This window comes from Lepus europaeus, chromosome 17 (genome assembly GCF_033115175.1).
Source record: "Lepus europaeus isolate LE1 chromosome 17, mLepTim1.pri, whole genome shotgun sequence".
NCBI lineage: Eukaryota > Metazoa > Chordata > Mammalia > Lagomorpha > Leporidae > Lepus > Lepus europaeus.
The window spans coordinates 25,887,899-25,902,599 of record NC_084843.1 but is presented as its reverse complement, the minus strand read 5'-3'; the positions used below and the strand labels follow the sequence as shown (position 1 = coordinate 25,902,599).

At 61.5% G+C, this 14,701-nt stretch overlaps 1 protein-coding gene across 5 annotated transcripts in view; it reads right to left on the bottom strand.

Annotated features, from left to right (window-relative positions):
- SH3PXD2A (SH3 and PX domains 2A) overlaps positions 1-14,701 on the bottom strand; it is a 225,065-nt gene that overhangs the window by 18,353 nt on the left and 192,011 nt on the right. For 3 of the 5 annotated variants that reach the window (XM_062214614.1, XM_062214611.1, XM_062214613.1), the window contains 3 exons: positions 7,735-7,848; positions 4,455-4,538; positions 86-203 (listed from right to left, as the gene is read on the bottom strand). In XM_062214614.1, the coding sequence (XP_062070598.1) occupies positions 86-203; positions 4,455-4,538; positions 7,735-7,848 (316 nt within the window). The remainder of the gene's footprint in view (positions 1-85; positions 204-4,454; positions 4,539-7,734; positions 7,849-14,701) is intronic. The other 2 variants (XM_062214615.1, XM_062214612.1) reach the window with 1 other exon arrangement.

Here is a 14,701-nt window from a genome sequence, read left to right as displayed (position 1 = left end):
CGTCGGGTAGCCACGGTCACTCTGCACGTGCTCTGCTGCCCAGGGCCCGGGAGCGTGGCGTCTCCTCCTCTGCTGGGGCTCCTACCTGATGTACCACCAGCCCTCCAAGTTCTTCCGGATCACCTCCACAGTGACGCCCTTCTCGAAGCCAATCTCGTCCTTGCTTTGGCTGGTGTACGGCTGCACAGTGACGTACTTCTCCTCTGGGGGTGGCCGGGGTATCGAGGAAGCAAGAAAGCCAGATTACTTGAGGCCAGGGCGCAGGTACAACTTCCTGCCGCCTCCTCCCGCCCTGGCCTTGCTCAGCTGCTTGTCAAGCGCACAGGGTCAGCTCTGGCTTCTCTGTGGGAAGGGAAGGGCCAGACCTCAGGGGTGGGAGTGGGAGGGCATACAGGCAGGGGCCGCCGCTGCGCCCAGCACGTGCCTAAGTCACTCAGGACCCCCAGGCTGCCCCGCGAGGCTCTGGGCAGCATGGAGTCGGCTCTCCCAGCCTGATGAGTCCACAGAAGCTGCCAGGGCCGAAGGCCGGGTTAGGAGGAAATGGCTCCTTGCGGGGTCCAAGTCGGGAGCCCGAGACCAATGCTGGGTACCTCCTGAAGGACCTGAGGCTCCTGCATGCCCCTCCTAGGAACATGGGGGCTTCCAGCTAGGTCCCATTCGCACTCTCAGCTTCCTCGGCCTGCCAGGCACCCACCCGGGTAAGGCCACCCCGAGAGGACACTGTGGAACACATGCACTGTGGCCAAGTGACTGTGGGAATGCAAAACACACCATACTCGGGCAGGACCCGCGTGCCCTCCGGGGCCAGCGTGCCCAGCTGGCGCTGCTCGGCTCTCCTGGTCGGGACTCCAAGGTCATGGTTCAGGGTTTTCACAAGGCACCAGGCTGGGGCGCCCGTGGCATCATGGAGGGAGCCGGGGAGGCCTCAGCACCAAGGCGTCCCACTAGGCTCCCTCTTCCTACCCTCAGTCCCCCAGGGAGGCACCGCACTCGGGGTGAGACCGCCCAGGGCTCAGGAAGCAGCAGAGGCGGAAGGGGGAAGATCCAGCCACCCGGCCGTGCCCTGCAGGAGGGTCAACCTGAACGCGATGCCTTCCCCTCCTGGCTGTTCCCCAGAGGCTGACTGCACTGCTGAAGACAAAGGCAGGGCTGAGTGAGCTCAGCATGGAGAGGAGCCAGCCCCTAAGACGCCTGCTGGGCGGCGACAGCCACCCCGGACTGCTGGCAGGACGCTGCCGGGCAGCCCGCCTGGGCCTCCTGCAGCTTTGGGGGCGGTCGGAGAAGAGGCCGTCTGTTCATTCTCCCCTGGATTATCAGGGTCCTGTCCGCAGCCCTGCGCTGGGCCCAGATAGCAGCCTCCCTTGGGGCGGAGGCAGCTGTCCTGCTGGGCTGGGCAAGGGATGGATGGTTTGCTGGCCAAAGCCCAAAGACTGCCCAAACCCAGAGGGGAGTGCTGCACCTCTCTGTGGCCTGTGCCCCTCCCTTGCAGGAGTTCTCAGCAGGGGCTGAGGAGGGTCTTGCTCCCGTGGCTCCTGCTCGGCCAGGGTCACCGCCAAGGCCGTCTACGAAGGCTGCTGGGCCAAGCCAGACTCTGACTCGGGCTTTGGAGGAGGCTCAGGGCTCTCCCCGACTGATCCTGGTCCTGCTCCATTTTCCAGTGGGGCACGGCCAATCCTGGCCCAGGCAGCAGCCAGAGGGGCAACACCAGGCGCTGGGAATCCAGGGCTCTGAGGTTAGGGCGAGGCGAGGTCTGGGCTCCACATTTTGCCTTTGTTCCTGCTGGGCTATTTTTACAAGCCTGTGGTTCGAGCAGGAAGCCATCATTAAAGTTTTCCTAGGCAAGGTTGCTTGTGCAGAGAGAGATGACAGCCCTTCTCGTGGGAACATTACAGGATCCCTGCCCTGATGTGGGCTCAGCCTCCCAGATCTGCCAGGCCCAAGCCTGCACAGCTACCAGGGTGTGTGTGGCGGGCAGTCTGCAGCCATGGAGACACCTGCTGTCTTCCGCCTTCTCAGAGGAGCTGGGAGCAGAACCAGGGCTATCAGTTCCAGGCAGTAATGCTGAGCTGCTCCAGCTAAAGGCCTCGTGGTTTGGGGCCCTGAAGCTGTGGCCACCATGGCTGTCTGGGAGTGACGCCTTCCTGGTCAGAGGCTCGTCCTGCCCTGCTCACTGTGCAGGTTCCGGGCAGAAGGGGGCGGAGCCAGGACAGGCAGAGCAAAGCCTCCTGGTACTAGATTTCTGCTCCAGCTGGCTGGGACAGCAGAGATGAAGACACCTCCAGGGACATGCCCCCTCCTACCCCGGGGGGGGGGTGGTGGTGTCTCAGGTGTCCCATGGGACCAGCAGAGCCGTCCTCTGTCAGACCTAGCAGTGGGGGCAGATGAGAGAAAGCCCAGAGGTGGAGGCGTCCTCAGTGGGCGACGGAGTCACTCAGGTGGCTCAGGGTGCCCACGGTAAGAGACCCCCCTCCCCACTTAGGACACAGAGGGTGGGAGGGAGAGAGGCCGTGAGCTCTGGGGCACCCTGCTCTGCTGAGGGCTGGCCAGGCAGCTGCCGGGTGCCCAGCAGGGTGGAGGGAGGTGGACGGGCCTGATTTGGTTTAGGAGGCAGGGGCTGGGAGTCCTAGTTTCCAAGCCACAAAAGCCTCCTTTTTCCAAACACTTTCCCCTCTGTCAGCAGTCTCCCGGGCCCCCCTGCCACAGATGGGCTGAGGGAATGGGGAGAGGGGCAGGGGGATCAGGGCTTCCTCTCGTCCCATCATCCGGCGAGCTGTGCACTGCCTGCCTCTGCCTGCTCCATGGTCACCACCGAGCATCTCCCAGCCAGCTCCCTGCGAGGGCCCCTTGGTTTCCTGGCTCAGCTTAGCCCAGAGTGCAGAGACCACGGACTTAGATTGCTTGGGTCTCTTATTTACAAGATACAGGGAGGCCATGAACCTGTGCTTGCTTGCATTGGCTGTGTCTACACACATTATCGAGTGGCCTGTCACTGGCACTCCCTCCCCTGTACAGACAAGGTACAAGGGTTTGGGTGAAGGAAGCTGTGTGAGTTCTTGTGGATGCTGCTGCAGGTGCACGTGTGCTGTAACCAGGCAGCTAGTTGTGTGCATAAAGGATCTGTGAGCACACAAACAGCACGCACATGGCACAGACTACTAGCAGTTGCATGCCTGGAATTACGTATGTATATTTCTGAGTGTGTGCCCAGGCTGTGGGTGTGAGCTGTGTGTGTGTGCATGTGTGTGTGTTTGGGGGGGGGGGAGTATCGGGGTCATACCTGTGGTCACCAAGGCAGGCCAAATTTTAGTCCCCACTGTGCTTCTGGGCCAGCCTCCTGCAGTGTTACCCCTCCCTGCTAACTTTAGAGTGGCCTTAGATTACATTCAGCTGGGAGGGTTTCTATAACTTGCCCTTTGCCCTGTATCAGCTCTCTCCCTGACCCCCCCCCCCCCCCCCGCCGGGCCAGCCCACGCTCTGCCCTCAGCCCAAGCTGGGCTCCTCAAGGCCCGTGCTCTGGTCTGGACGCTGAGCTGCCATATGCTATGGCCACCCGAGAATCCTGGCCTCCTGCTGCCTTGGGCTGGGGCAGACACCAGCACACACTCTCACTGTCATTTAGAAACACACTCTGAGGGCGGGGTATGAGTAAGGGGCACCCCTGTACTCCAGGAGGGCCAATGCTGAGGACATGCCCGTGCGGGAGACGGCCAGCAAGGAGCACACCTAGTCTGCTCCCTGAGGCACAGGGACGACCGGCCACCCACCGCTGGCCTCGGGGCCTGCAGCTGCTTAGGGGTTTGTCCAGAGACCCAGCCCTCCTCTCCTGGCTGTGGCAAAGGCCCTGGGCCAGAAAGCTCCACACCTGCGAACGTCTCCGGTCCCCATCAGCCTGGGGCCTCCCAGGAATCCTCTTCACTAGGCCCCTCCAGAAGCCCCCGGAGCTGGTGCTCCCGGCTGGGCCTGACACCTTGGCAGAGCTGGGTCGGGCTGCACCCTGGCGCCAGGCTCACCTCGCTTTTGCTCTGTGTCTACTTTCTTCAGAGATGGCTGATGCCGGAGGGAGAGGGCTGGTCCCTTCCGCTCTGCTCCCAGGCAACTGTGAGAGCAGCTTGGCCAAGGGAGCCCTTTCTCAGAAGGCGGCCACGGAGGATGGGCAGCTTCCTTCACCTGTAGCCTACGGGCCCTTCCGTAGAGACCCCTCCTCCTTTCTGGGAGACCCCCAGCTGTGTCCCCAGCCCCAGGACACTGGCAAGCCAGAGCTGCTCCCTGTGCCACCCGGATTCCCAAGCAGCCCCTGTACAGCCCCGCCCCCCAGCCGCAGGAGGCGAGAGAAGAGACTGGACCCAGGCTCCCGGTGAGTGAGGAGGCCGTGAGCAGAGCACAGCACGCACACAGAAGGGGCATTAGTGAGAGGCGAGAGGCAGGCGGCAGCCGCGAGGAGGAGAACCGGTCACCTCGGCTGTGCTGCCTGTTGACCATCCCGCCCAGGGTCCACCGGCGATCCAGGCGCCGCAGATGGGCCTTGCGTCTCTTGGACACTGGTGTGGGAGATGGCGATGGAGCACGTGGCCAACGGGAACCGGTGGAGAGAATGGAGATGAAGATGAGACGGGATGGAGGGGAGGGGAGGGGAGGGGAGGGCGAAGGCGGGATGGAGGCTGGGGAGCCCCCACTGCTGGGTTAGCATCACAGGGACCGAGCTGAGGTCACACTCCAGCTGGAGGGGCCGACCTGCTGGGTGATGTTATGCCCGAGAGCCCAGGAAGGGCTAAACAGAGGTAGAGAGGGGCCCGGGCTCCAGCCTGGTGCTGCCGGGCAGCCCTCGGGATGGAGAGCTCCCATCCCCATCTCACCGGGGCTGGACCAAGCGGCAGCCCCCCATGCCTGGACCTGCACCCACCCACTGACTAGGAACGCGCTCCCATGACCAAGTACCACCAGGGAGGAGCAAGCACTTCTAAGAGACCTGGAGGCTCCCACAGTGGGCACGGAGCTCTACCCACTCTGGGCGTCTTATGCTTTCTGGCTCGTCCTCACCACATGCTGAGAGCAAGGGTGTGGCCTCGTGTCTCTGTCACAGGCTGCGTCCTGGCAATGTCTGCCAAGCGAAACATGCACGGGCAGGAGCCCCAGGCCCTGGCCCCATTCCTCCACTCAGGTCCTCCGTGTGGACTTGTGATGCCGGCGGTCTCGTCTGCCCAGTATTTTGCTGTCTGAGCCCCCTTTTGCCTGTAGCACGTTTTCTGGGGGTGACCACCTGCATGGTCCTTTGGCGGCCGCTGCCCAGTTCTAAGCTCCTCCACCCCCACACCCCTCAGCTCCAGGGGCCCCAGCCTTCTGATGGGACTCTTGGTAGAGAAGACCCTGTCCCACCACCTGATGCCACCAGGTGAGCTGCTGGCTGCCCCTGTCTGGGGAGTGGAAGCGAAGCCAGGGGTTAGGGTAAAAGTGTCCAGGCACGTCTGGGCCAAACCCACAGAGGCCTTCTGACCTGCTTGTGAGCAGGACGCCTGGGCAGAGGCCAGGAGGTAGGGGCGGCAATCAGGCCCCACAGTGGCCACCTGTGTGCCCTGGGAGGCAGCTGGCTACAGGGTCCAGACTCTCACCTGGGCCACTGCTCTCCTCCCTCCACTCTGCTCACAACAGGCAAGGCCACAAGAGGGGAGACAGCTGGCAGGGCCTGGTGCCTGGGCCTCTGTTCACTGGTAGAGCAGCCGTGCAGACAGCCATGGTCCCAAAGCCAGCCCACCAAGGAAGAAGACAGGACCCTGCCAGTGGCTCTGGGTCACAGGCCGGGAACTGAGTTCGAAGCTTGGCTCTGCCACAAACTAACCTCAGGGCTCGAGGAGGTAACAGACTTCTCTGGCCTCCACGTCCCCACCTCGGAGAGGAGACGGATGCCTCAGTTCATTAGAGCACCTGCAAATGTTGGGCCTGCTCTCATCACTGTGGTGAGCAAGAGGCTCTCAACGTCCACACCCACAGCAACTATTTCTGAATCCCACAGAGCACACAGGGCTTCAACAGAGACACAGACACCAGAGCACCTGGCAATGCAGGTAAACCAAACAGCCAACTGGCTCTTGTCTGTGCCCAGCACCGAAGCCTGAGCTGTTAGGAAAGCTTTGACAGGACGGGGGCTGCCCATCTCTGTCTACAGGGCCCAGGGGACCGACACGAGATGGCCAGAGAGGCAAACAGGCTGGGCTCATCTCTTGGCTGCTGGCACAGACTGGCAGAAATGGCACAGCAGTGGGGGCCCTGGGCGGAGTGCCCAGCCCTGAGCTCTTCTGTAGACCTGGGCACGAGATGCCCACAGATGATGATGGAGTCTGCAGCTACCCAAGTGTGGCCAGAAGTTCTGCCAGACCAGAGGCACACGGAGGAAAACTGATGACCCCAGGTGCACATGTGTGCACGCACACCCTTCCTTCCATGACCCCACCAGGGGTAAACTCCTCCCCACTACCAGTTGTTGCTTATTCCATGCAGTACACCCACTCCCTGCTCTGTCCAAGTTGGCATGGCCCTCCCATGTGCTGGACTCCAGCCTGCTTGGCACCAGGCCCTCCACCACCTACCCCCCATCTCTGCTCTGACCTTGGGCTATAGCCTTTCCAGCACACACAGGGCTCCTCGAGCCGAGCACAGAGCTGCGTCCACAGCTCACAAGCAAATGCATCATGCAGAGGTGCGTGGCACTGAGGCCCGTAAAGAACGACCAACCAGGGCCCCAACCCAACCCAACCAGGACAAGCACAAAACTCCCCTGGTTGGAAACAGAGATGGGGACAGAGTCCTCCCAGGGGGAGCGGGGAACCTTGGTACACCTGCTGTTCTGAGTGCTACTGTTTCTGAGAAGCCCTGGTGTGCCAGGCAGAACACGAAACTGGGGGACAGGGGGGCCTGCAGCCGGTGGGCAACCTGGACCAGACCAGAGCAGGGTGCAAGGGAAGCAGAGTCTGGGATAGGGGTGTCGACCTGGTCCAGCCAGAACCAGGAACCCTGTCACTGGCTCGGGTCAAGGGCTGAAACCCAGTGTGGACACAGGAGGAAGGGTGGGGCCCCGCTGGCCAGCCCAGTCACTGCCATTTCGGGGAAGGATAAACACGGAGCTGGCGCTTGGCTATTGACTTTGGCTGGGGCCGGGAAGTGGGGGGAAGGAGCGGCCTGGAGGTGGCCTTACCCCAGGGGGGCACCCTCTGCCTCTCAGACACGTCCATCTCAACTGTCCCCATCAACTATCAGAGAACAACTTGCTGCTGCCAGGCCATGGGAGGTGTGGGAGGCCTTAGGAGAGGTAGCTGGGAACCGGGGTGGCCCAACATCCAGGGCTCAGCGGTGTGGCCAAGCCAGAGTCAGCTCGGGGCAGAGCCAGGCACTTTGAAGAACAAGGAGAAAGACTCAGAGAAGCCTCATGGAGCCAGAGCTAATCAGAGGCTGACTGTGCCGGGCCTGGCCGGGGCCACCGAGTACTGGCTCACAGACCTGCCCTGTCTGTGCCTTGGCCAGGCAGGCACCCCAGGAAAGGGAGAGGCCTGGCACAGGAAGGGAGCTTGCAGGAGCTCAGTGAGGCAGGAGCCCAGGGACGGGGCTGGGATGTGGCCCAGCTCCCCTCGGGACTTCTCTTTAGGGAGAAGCGTGGGAGAGAGGCCTTGGACAAGGCTGACTCCAGAGGTGGCCAGCTGCCCCCCACCTTTGCCCTCCCCTCCTTGTGAGCCCGCAGGACCTCACCTTCTCCCGTCTTGGAGGTGCTGATGTCTGAGTCGTCCCGAGTCCCATTCTGCGCCTCCAGGTAGGTGGCAGGGACCCAGCCCTGCTCCTCAGAGGTGCTCACGAACCACCAGCCTGCAGAGGGGACGGAGACAGCGGGACCGTGAGAGCCGAGCAGAGGTGGGCCGGCGCTGGGGTGGGGCAAAGGGCAGTGCCTGCCCGGGTCCAGTCTTGGAGAACCTGGTTTCTTCTCAGGCAGGAAAGACCAGCACATGCCCTGAGCAGAAAGGGCCTGATGCATGGTGATCCACACTAAAGTTTAATGAGAAACATTTTTAAAATGGATCAGAAACAAAGATACACCCGGCATGTGACAATCAGTTTGTGGCAAAGGCCAAGGGAGCCCTGGTCAGCCTCAGAGACCAGCCAGGGTCTTCAGACCCATCGGGACCACAGGTTTGGCCGGAGGCATCCAGGCACGGAGGCCTCGTGGGCCTCCTCAGAGCATCCTATCCTGGGCACAGGTCAGTGGCACTTCCCACGGGGCAAGTGAGCCACAGCTGCCCTCCCCAAGCTGTGGACACCCCACCCCCAGCACACAGGCACAGAGGTGCACGCCACCCCCACCCTCCCAGGACAGCCAAGCCATAAAGGCTCATTCATGTTCTCTGCTCACTTGCTTGTTCTTTCAACACCTAACTGAGCCAAGTGCTCCGAGCCCACGGGGCCTGGGAGCCCCCGGCCGTCCTTGAATCCCTCTCAGAAGCTTCTCTCCCTCACGACCCCTCCTGGTCCCTCCTTCCTGGCCAATGCTCCTCTGTCCCCTGGTAACCCGGCATCAGCTGGCTCTCCATTCCCATCAGGAGACCCCAGGGCTCCCATGGGACAGTACTTGGGACCCTGGCACCGTCCACCTAAGGCCTGATGGCCGCTGTGAGGACACTGGTGGGGAGGAGAGGAAAGGCCTCCCACTGAGGGGGGACCTCAGGGCCTTTTCCCTTGGGACCCAGGGCTCGCCTCCTAGGTCTTCAGTGCCCACTGCCCCGCACGGCGTGCCGGGTTTGCTAACAGCCTCTGTTCCAGTCCTGAATGTGCTTGGTCGTCGTCCCCTTCTGAGGGGCTCCCCCAACCCTCTGCTCGCACTGCAAAGCCCCTGGAATGCCCAGGGCCAGGGTCTGGACGCTCAGAGTCAGGCCTGTTTGGCTCAGGGACTTCAGTGAGGTCACGACCTCCGGGGGTCTGGGTTTCTTCCAACGTAGAGGGCTGCTGGCTCCAACACCGTGGCCCAGAGCCTCTGTGGGCTGCTGCTATGGCCCATAGGCCCTGTCCCGTCCTGCCTGGGATGGGGGGGAGGCGGAACCCCCTCCTACCAACCCCAAGTCTATGGCCCTCTGCTCCCTGTGGCCATCTCCCTCCCCTAAGCCCTGCCAACCCCAGTGAGCATGGCCTTCGCCTGACAACCCATGTAAAAGTGGCCTGGGCCAGTGAGTCACATCATTATAGTCAAAGAACTGGGGATATGCCCCCGATACAGGGGGAGGCGCCACCACAAGTCTAACCTCACCTTCTCCCTCCTGCTCCCAACCCATGTCTCCTGAGATCGCCCGCTTCCCAGACTGCCCAGGCTACCTCCAGCCGTGTTTCCGTCAGGACAACGTATACAGGTAAATGAGCTGCCACGGCACAGAGTGACTGGCGCTAGGCCACAAGCTATCAGCCGACCCAGGTGAGCCATGTGGGGCAGTGGGGCCCTGGCTGAGCAAGTGCGTAACCCTGCAGGACCTGGCTTGGCAGGGCGTCTCCAGTGGAAGAGGCCCAGGCCAGTTCCGAGCCCTCCACCCCAGAGGCCTCGAGACCCCCTGCGCCGGGCCCACAAGCCCAGGCCGGAAGAGGGCAGGTAGGCTTCATCTGCACACTGAATGGGTCTCTGGGCAGATGAGGAAGGGGGGTTTGACCTCTGCACAGGTAACAGCTAAAGTTACTGAGCAACCTACAGGGAGATAGGCAGTAGCCAGAGCCGGGCCGGGGGCTAGCGGACACGCCTCCCACATCCACTAGCACTGCCTGGCTTTTGGGCCTGGAGAGGGTGGTTAGAGTACCACACACCTGGCACTCACTCTACCTCTGGCTGACAAGATGGATCAAGGTGGCTTGTGGCTGCGAGAATTCAGGGAGGCTCCGGATCACGCTCAGAGTGTTAAGTAGCCTCAAGAACCAGCTACAGAGGCGGAGGGAGGCTCACTCTGGAGCCAAGGCTGGGCTGTAGGAAGTGGTTCCTGGCACCTGGGGAGCCCTGGCTGACCTCTGCTCACGCCTTGGACATTCTGCTACTCCTTGCACTCACACCCGTGGGGAGAAAGGCTGGGAGGACCGACCGCATTTCGCTGACATGGCGGGAGAGCTTTGTCCACCTCTGTGACCCAGGCTCTGAACTCCACAGGCTCTCCAGAGCTCCCAGTCCCTGTCTCCTCCATGAGGAGGTTTCACTGAGACGGCTGGAAGGAGGCAGAGGGCCAAGCGCTGGCCACTTGGGAAGTCAATTCCCATGTCTTTCACCGAAGCTGTGTGGGTGTGGAGCACCTCCCTCTCACCCACAGGTGCTTGCAAATTCTGAGCCTGTCACACATGGGACCATGGGGAAGGCAGCCCAGAGCAGCATGCCACCCTCCCTGAAGCCCGGGTCACAGCAGCTCAGCTGCTAAGAGGCCATGGCCAGTGATGAAACAGCCAGAGGCTCTGGACTTGGCAGGAGTCTCCCCCTTTTCCTAGCCTCTAGGGGAGCACTCAGGATCCCACAACTCGGTGCCGCCTGCTCTCCAGCAGATGCTGGCTACAGGGCAGGGCACCGGCTGCCCCTCTGCAGGCCGTGCCTCACCCATCTGCCTCCTGGGCCACCAGAGGGGCACCTGCAGCCATCCCCCTCCTGCCTGATCTGGAAGCTGTCGGGACTGTGATGGTTCAGGGTCTGCTCTGACCCAGGCAAACTCCTTAGCACTCACATGGGAACTCTGAGGACCTGAACCCCATGTCCCACATGAACTGGGCACTGCAGGGGGCACACTGGGGAGGCAGCCTGAGGATCAAGTCAATAAAGTAGCAGCAAACCTGAGAGATGCAGAGTGAGTCGGTGTCTGTTTGCATCATGTCAGCTCCTGGTTCCAGGTGTGCTACAGCTGGGCCATCCCACTGGACTTCCTCCTTGTCATGAGCCAAGGAACTTTCTATTCTTGTTAGTTAACTGGGAGCTGAGCTTCAATCATTTGTCAAGAGCAGCCTCACTGCTACCAACCCTAATGGTCACTGAATACCATGATGGAGGGTCGTCTCCCGCTACGAGGCAAGACTTGGAGACAAAAGTCAAGTGGACACCTGGACCATAGGTCGTGGCAGCTGAGGATGGGGGCCTCCTGCCACTCCAGGCAAGGAGTCACTCCCCAAATTCCTGCTCACCACGGTCATTCTCAAAGCACGGTCATCCCATTGCTCAACGCGGAGTCACCCTCGGGAGGCTCTTACCCGACTTCCCAGGCCCAGATCTGCACACCGAAAACACAGCTGGGGTCACACTACATCCATACCCTTCTAAAACTTACCCCAAAGCCACGTTCCAGTGGGCCATGGCAGTGTCCATGATGCCTGGCCTCAGACAGAACCCTTCTTCCCTGAAGACAGCTCCCCCAGGTTTATCATCAGTGGGCAACACAGGACCATGTGCTCCAGGGCCTTGTGGCTTGGAATTGTGGGTCTCCCTGAGGATTCCCCTACTCCAAGGTGTGCCCCCTGCCAGGGCCACCCTCTGGAACAGTCGCCTCCTCCCTGTTGGTCTGCATGGGGAACTTTCAAGGTTTCTCAGGAAGGTAGGTGATTCGAGGGGGTCTCACTGTCATCTAAGACTTAGATCTCCCGAGAGTCAGAGCCCCAAGGCCTCCTTGGTAGGGGCAATGGAGGCAGCCCCCACCGTGGGCACAAGAGGGCTTGTGGGGATGCTGGGTGTGTGTGGGATATCCACTGCAGGTGATCCCTGCCCTCAGGGGGCTCTCTCCATCTATCCCACCTGGGCTTGTCTTTGTCCAGGGCAAGTTCCCCAGGCTGCTGGCCTCTTACCCTCACCTGGCCCTCTGCATGGATCCTGTCTCCCTGACTCCAAAGGCCTTAAAACTCTAGGTTTCAGGCCCCTTTGCTGGGAACATCATCTCCACTCTCTCCTGCTTCACTCTTGGGGACCTTGCCATGTACAGGTTACTTCCTCCCACGCCCAGGAGCCAGGTGTCAGATGGGTCTGCTCTCTAGGCAGCAAGGGAGCTTCCTCTCCTCTCTCTGCCCCAAAGGCCTCAGCATGCGGGAGGAGCCGGACCGAGACCAGAGGGCAGAGGCACCCACTGGGCAGGTACCATGAGGTTCTACACCTCCCGCTGCTGCGTGCCCCAGGGATGTGCCGAGTCCGGTCCATTTCACAATCACCGAACGACTAGAAGCTGCGGGGGCACTTGGGCCACATGGCCTGCTGACCACCAGCACGTCCTCAGCCCACAACAGCAACTTAGGGTCCCGCGCTCCTGCCATGCTCCCAAGACTCGAGGTTTACAGCGTCACCCCCTCAGGGCCTTCCCTGGATTGCCAGCCTGGGCTCCTGCTCCAGCCCCAACACGGGCGGGGTGGGGTGGCTTCCAGTCTGGGGTCCCTCCTGCGTAGAATCCTGCTGGTGCCAGAGATGACAGCTACAGATAAGAGCCTGCCACTGGCTTGACTGTGGGCACCTCTGCCACAGGAGACAAACAGGCCCCAACAGCACCTGAACGTGGGCAGAGGTGCCTACCTGCCCCCACAAAGACCTCCCAGGAGTCCTGGCAGCAATCACACAGCAGCCTCTCTCAGGCGCCAGCGGCTCCTACGTCAATTGCTGCAATGGGGGCTCCTGATCCAAGTCACTGATGCTCCGCTGAGGGGTACACAGGACCTGCACCAGCCGGCCCTGCGGGGCTCCCGGGCTCACCCCAGTGGGGTGAAGGCCTCGCATCCCCTCCTACAGAGCACAGTGATTGTGTGCTGGGGGAGGTACAAGTTTGCATCCGTGGAAGGCAGGTCATGCACACACACCCAGCTGTGTGGGGGTGGCACACACACAAGTGGGGACAGAGCCCTGCCTGTGCATGACGCGTTACACCCGGCAAGAACGGCTGGGGCCGAGAGGTGCGAAGCTCTACCTGCATCACTTTATTCCCTCCCCGAGCATCTTGTGAGATCACAGATGTGGAAGCCAGGATCAAAGCCAGGGAAGCCAGGCCCTGGGTGTCAACCCCCTACTTCATGGCCTCCAAGAATCAGTCTTGTCCCGACTATAAGCTGTGTAACTGCTTTGTCTCCAGGGCAGAGCTGAGCTCGCAGCCAGCAGCCTGGCAGATGAAAAAAACCAAGGCATAGAGCAGTAGCATGGGAGCCGGAGAACCGAGTCTGACTCCCCTCCCTGCTGCTGCCCCGCTCCGTGGCCTCAGGAAAGGGTCTTAAGCACTCCGAGCCTCAGTTTCCTCATCTGTACAATGGTCAGGACAACCTCTACACTGCGGGGATTAGGCGAGACGAAGAATGCCCCTTGGCACACAGCAGGTGCCCACTAGGCAGGAACTCAGGCCCAGGGCTTCCTCTTATGTTCTGCAAGTCCCTAGGGAGAGGGTCCCTAACTCCAAGCCCGTTCCTAAGCCCATTTCCTTGACCTGGTGGTTGAAGATGCAATAGAGCAACCCTGAGAGAGGGCCCCACGCACACCTGACAAAGCCTGCGTCCCGGGTCTCCAGACCCAGCCTTCAGGGTTAAGCCCCAGCTGGGGAGTCATCTTTAGAGAGCCCTAAACTGCCTCCTGCAGGCCTCCCCTCCCATTAGGGCCACGTCTCCTTGGTGCCAGAAAGCCAGGGCCCAGCAGTTTCCAGGCAACAAGAGCCCAGGCAGGGCAGTGCTGTCCCTGCCATATGCAGCCAGCCCTGCTCGATGGGCCTCAGGAACACACTGGTCCAGGGGCCAAGGACAGAAGACATCTGGCCAGTGTGTCCAGCTCAGGGCAGGGCAGGGCGACCCCAAACCCCCCTCACAGCTGAGGAGGGAGGCCTCTCTGGGCCCTAGAGGCAAAAACTTGGGTCCAAGGACCAGACCCTTCCCTGTCTCCACCCAGCATGGGTGTCAGTGGCCTGGCCCAGCAGCCTGAGCCGTATGTTTGAGTCTACCTGTTAAGCCCAGTCCAAGTCCTCCCAAGTGAGCTCTAACTGGTGCTTGCATGGTGTGGGGAGGGCTGGCAACAGAGAGAAACAGAGAGGTTGGGGGCCCAAAGCTCTAAGGGGGCTGAGCCTGGCTGGGGGCAGCAGGAAGCCACAGGCACTCCCAGGCCACTGCTGTCCCCAGGGTGACCAGGCCACAATGGCCTCCTTAAGGAAGGAGGATAATGGGCTCATTAGGGCCAGAGTGAGGCCAGCTGCACACAATTAGGATGTTAATAAAGTCCTCTGAGGTCACAGCTCAGCCTGGGACAAGACAGCTGGCGGGGGTGGAGGACCCCTGCTCCTTCCTTTCCCTTGGAAACCCTCCAGACGCCAAGATAAGCCTTCCACACTCCCCACCCTCACGGGCTGCTCCCTCCTGGACTTGGCCATGGATGCCTCTTAACTGCCTCTTCCAGGCGAGACCTCAGTTGGGATTCTGGCTTCCCACCCATCAGGCTGGGTGACCTGGGACAGGGCAGCAGCCCTGCAGGATCCTATTAACTACTTCCGGGGTATTGTGTCTCGGAGACCCGGCTGTGCTCAACCAGCTCTCCTCCCAGCAAGCATGCTCCAGGCACCCGGATGTGCCAGTCGCCTGGCAGGCACATGGACGCACAGTGGACAGCACACAGTCAGAATCGGGCCCTCTTCCCCCAGCACCTGGCAAGGGCTCGATGGTGTACTGGCTGCAGAGGCCAGCAGCAGTGGCCTGGGGCTGCGGGGCACAGACGTGAAGGCTC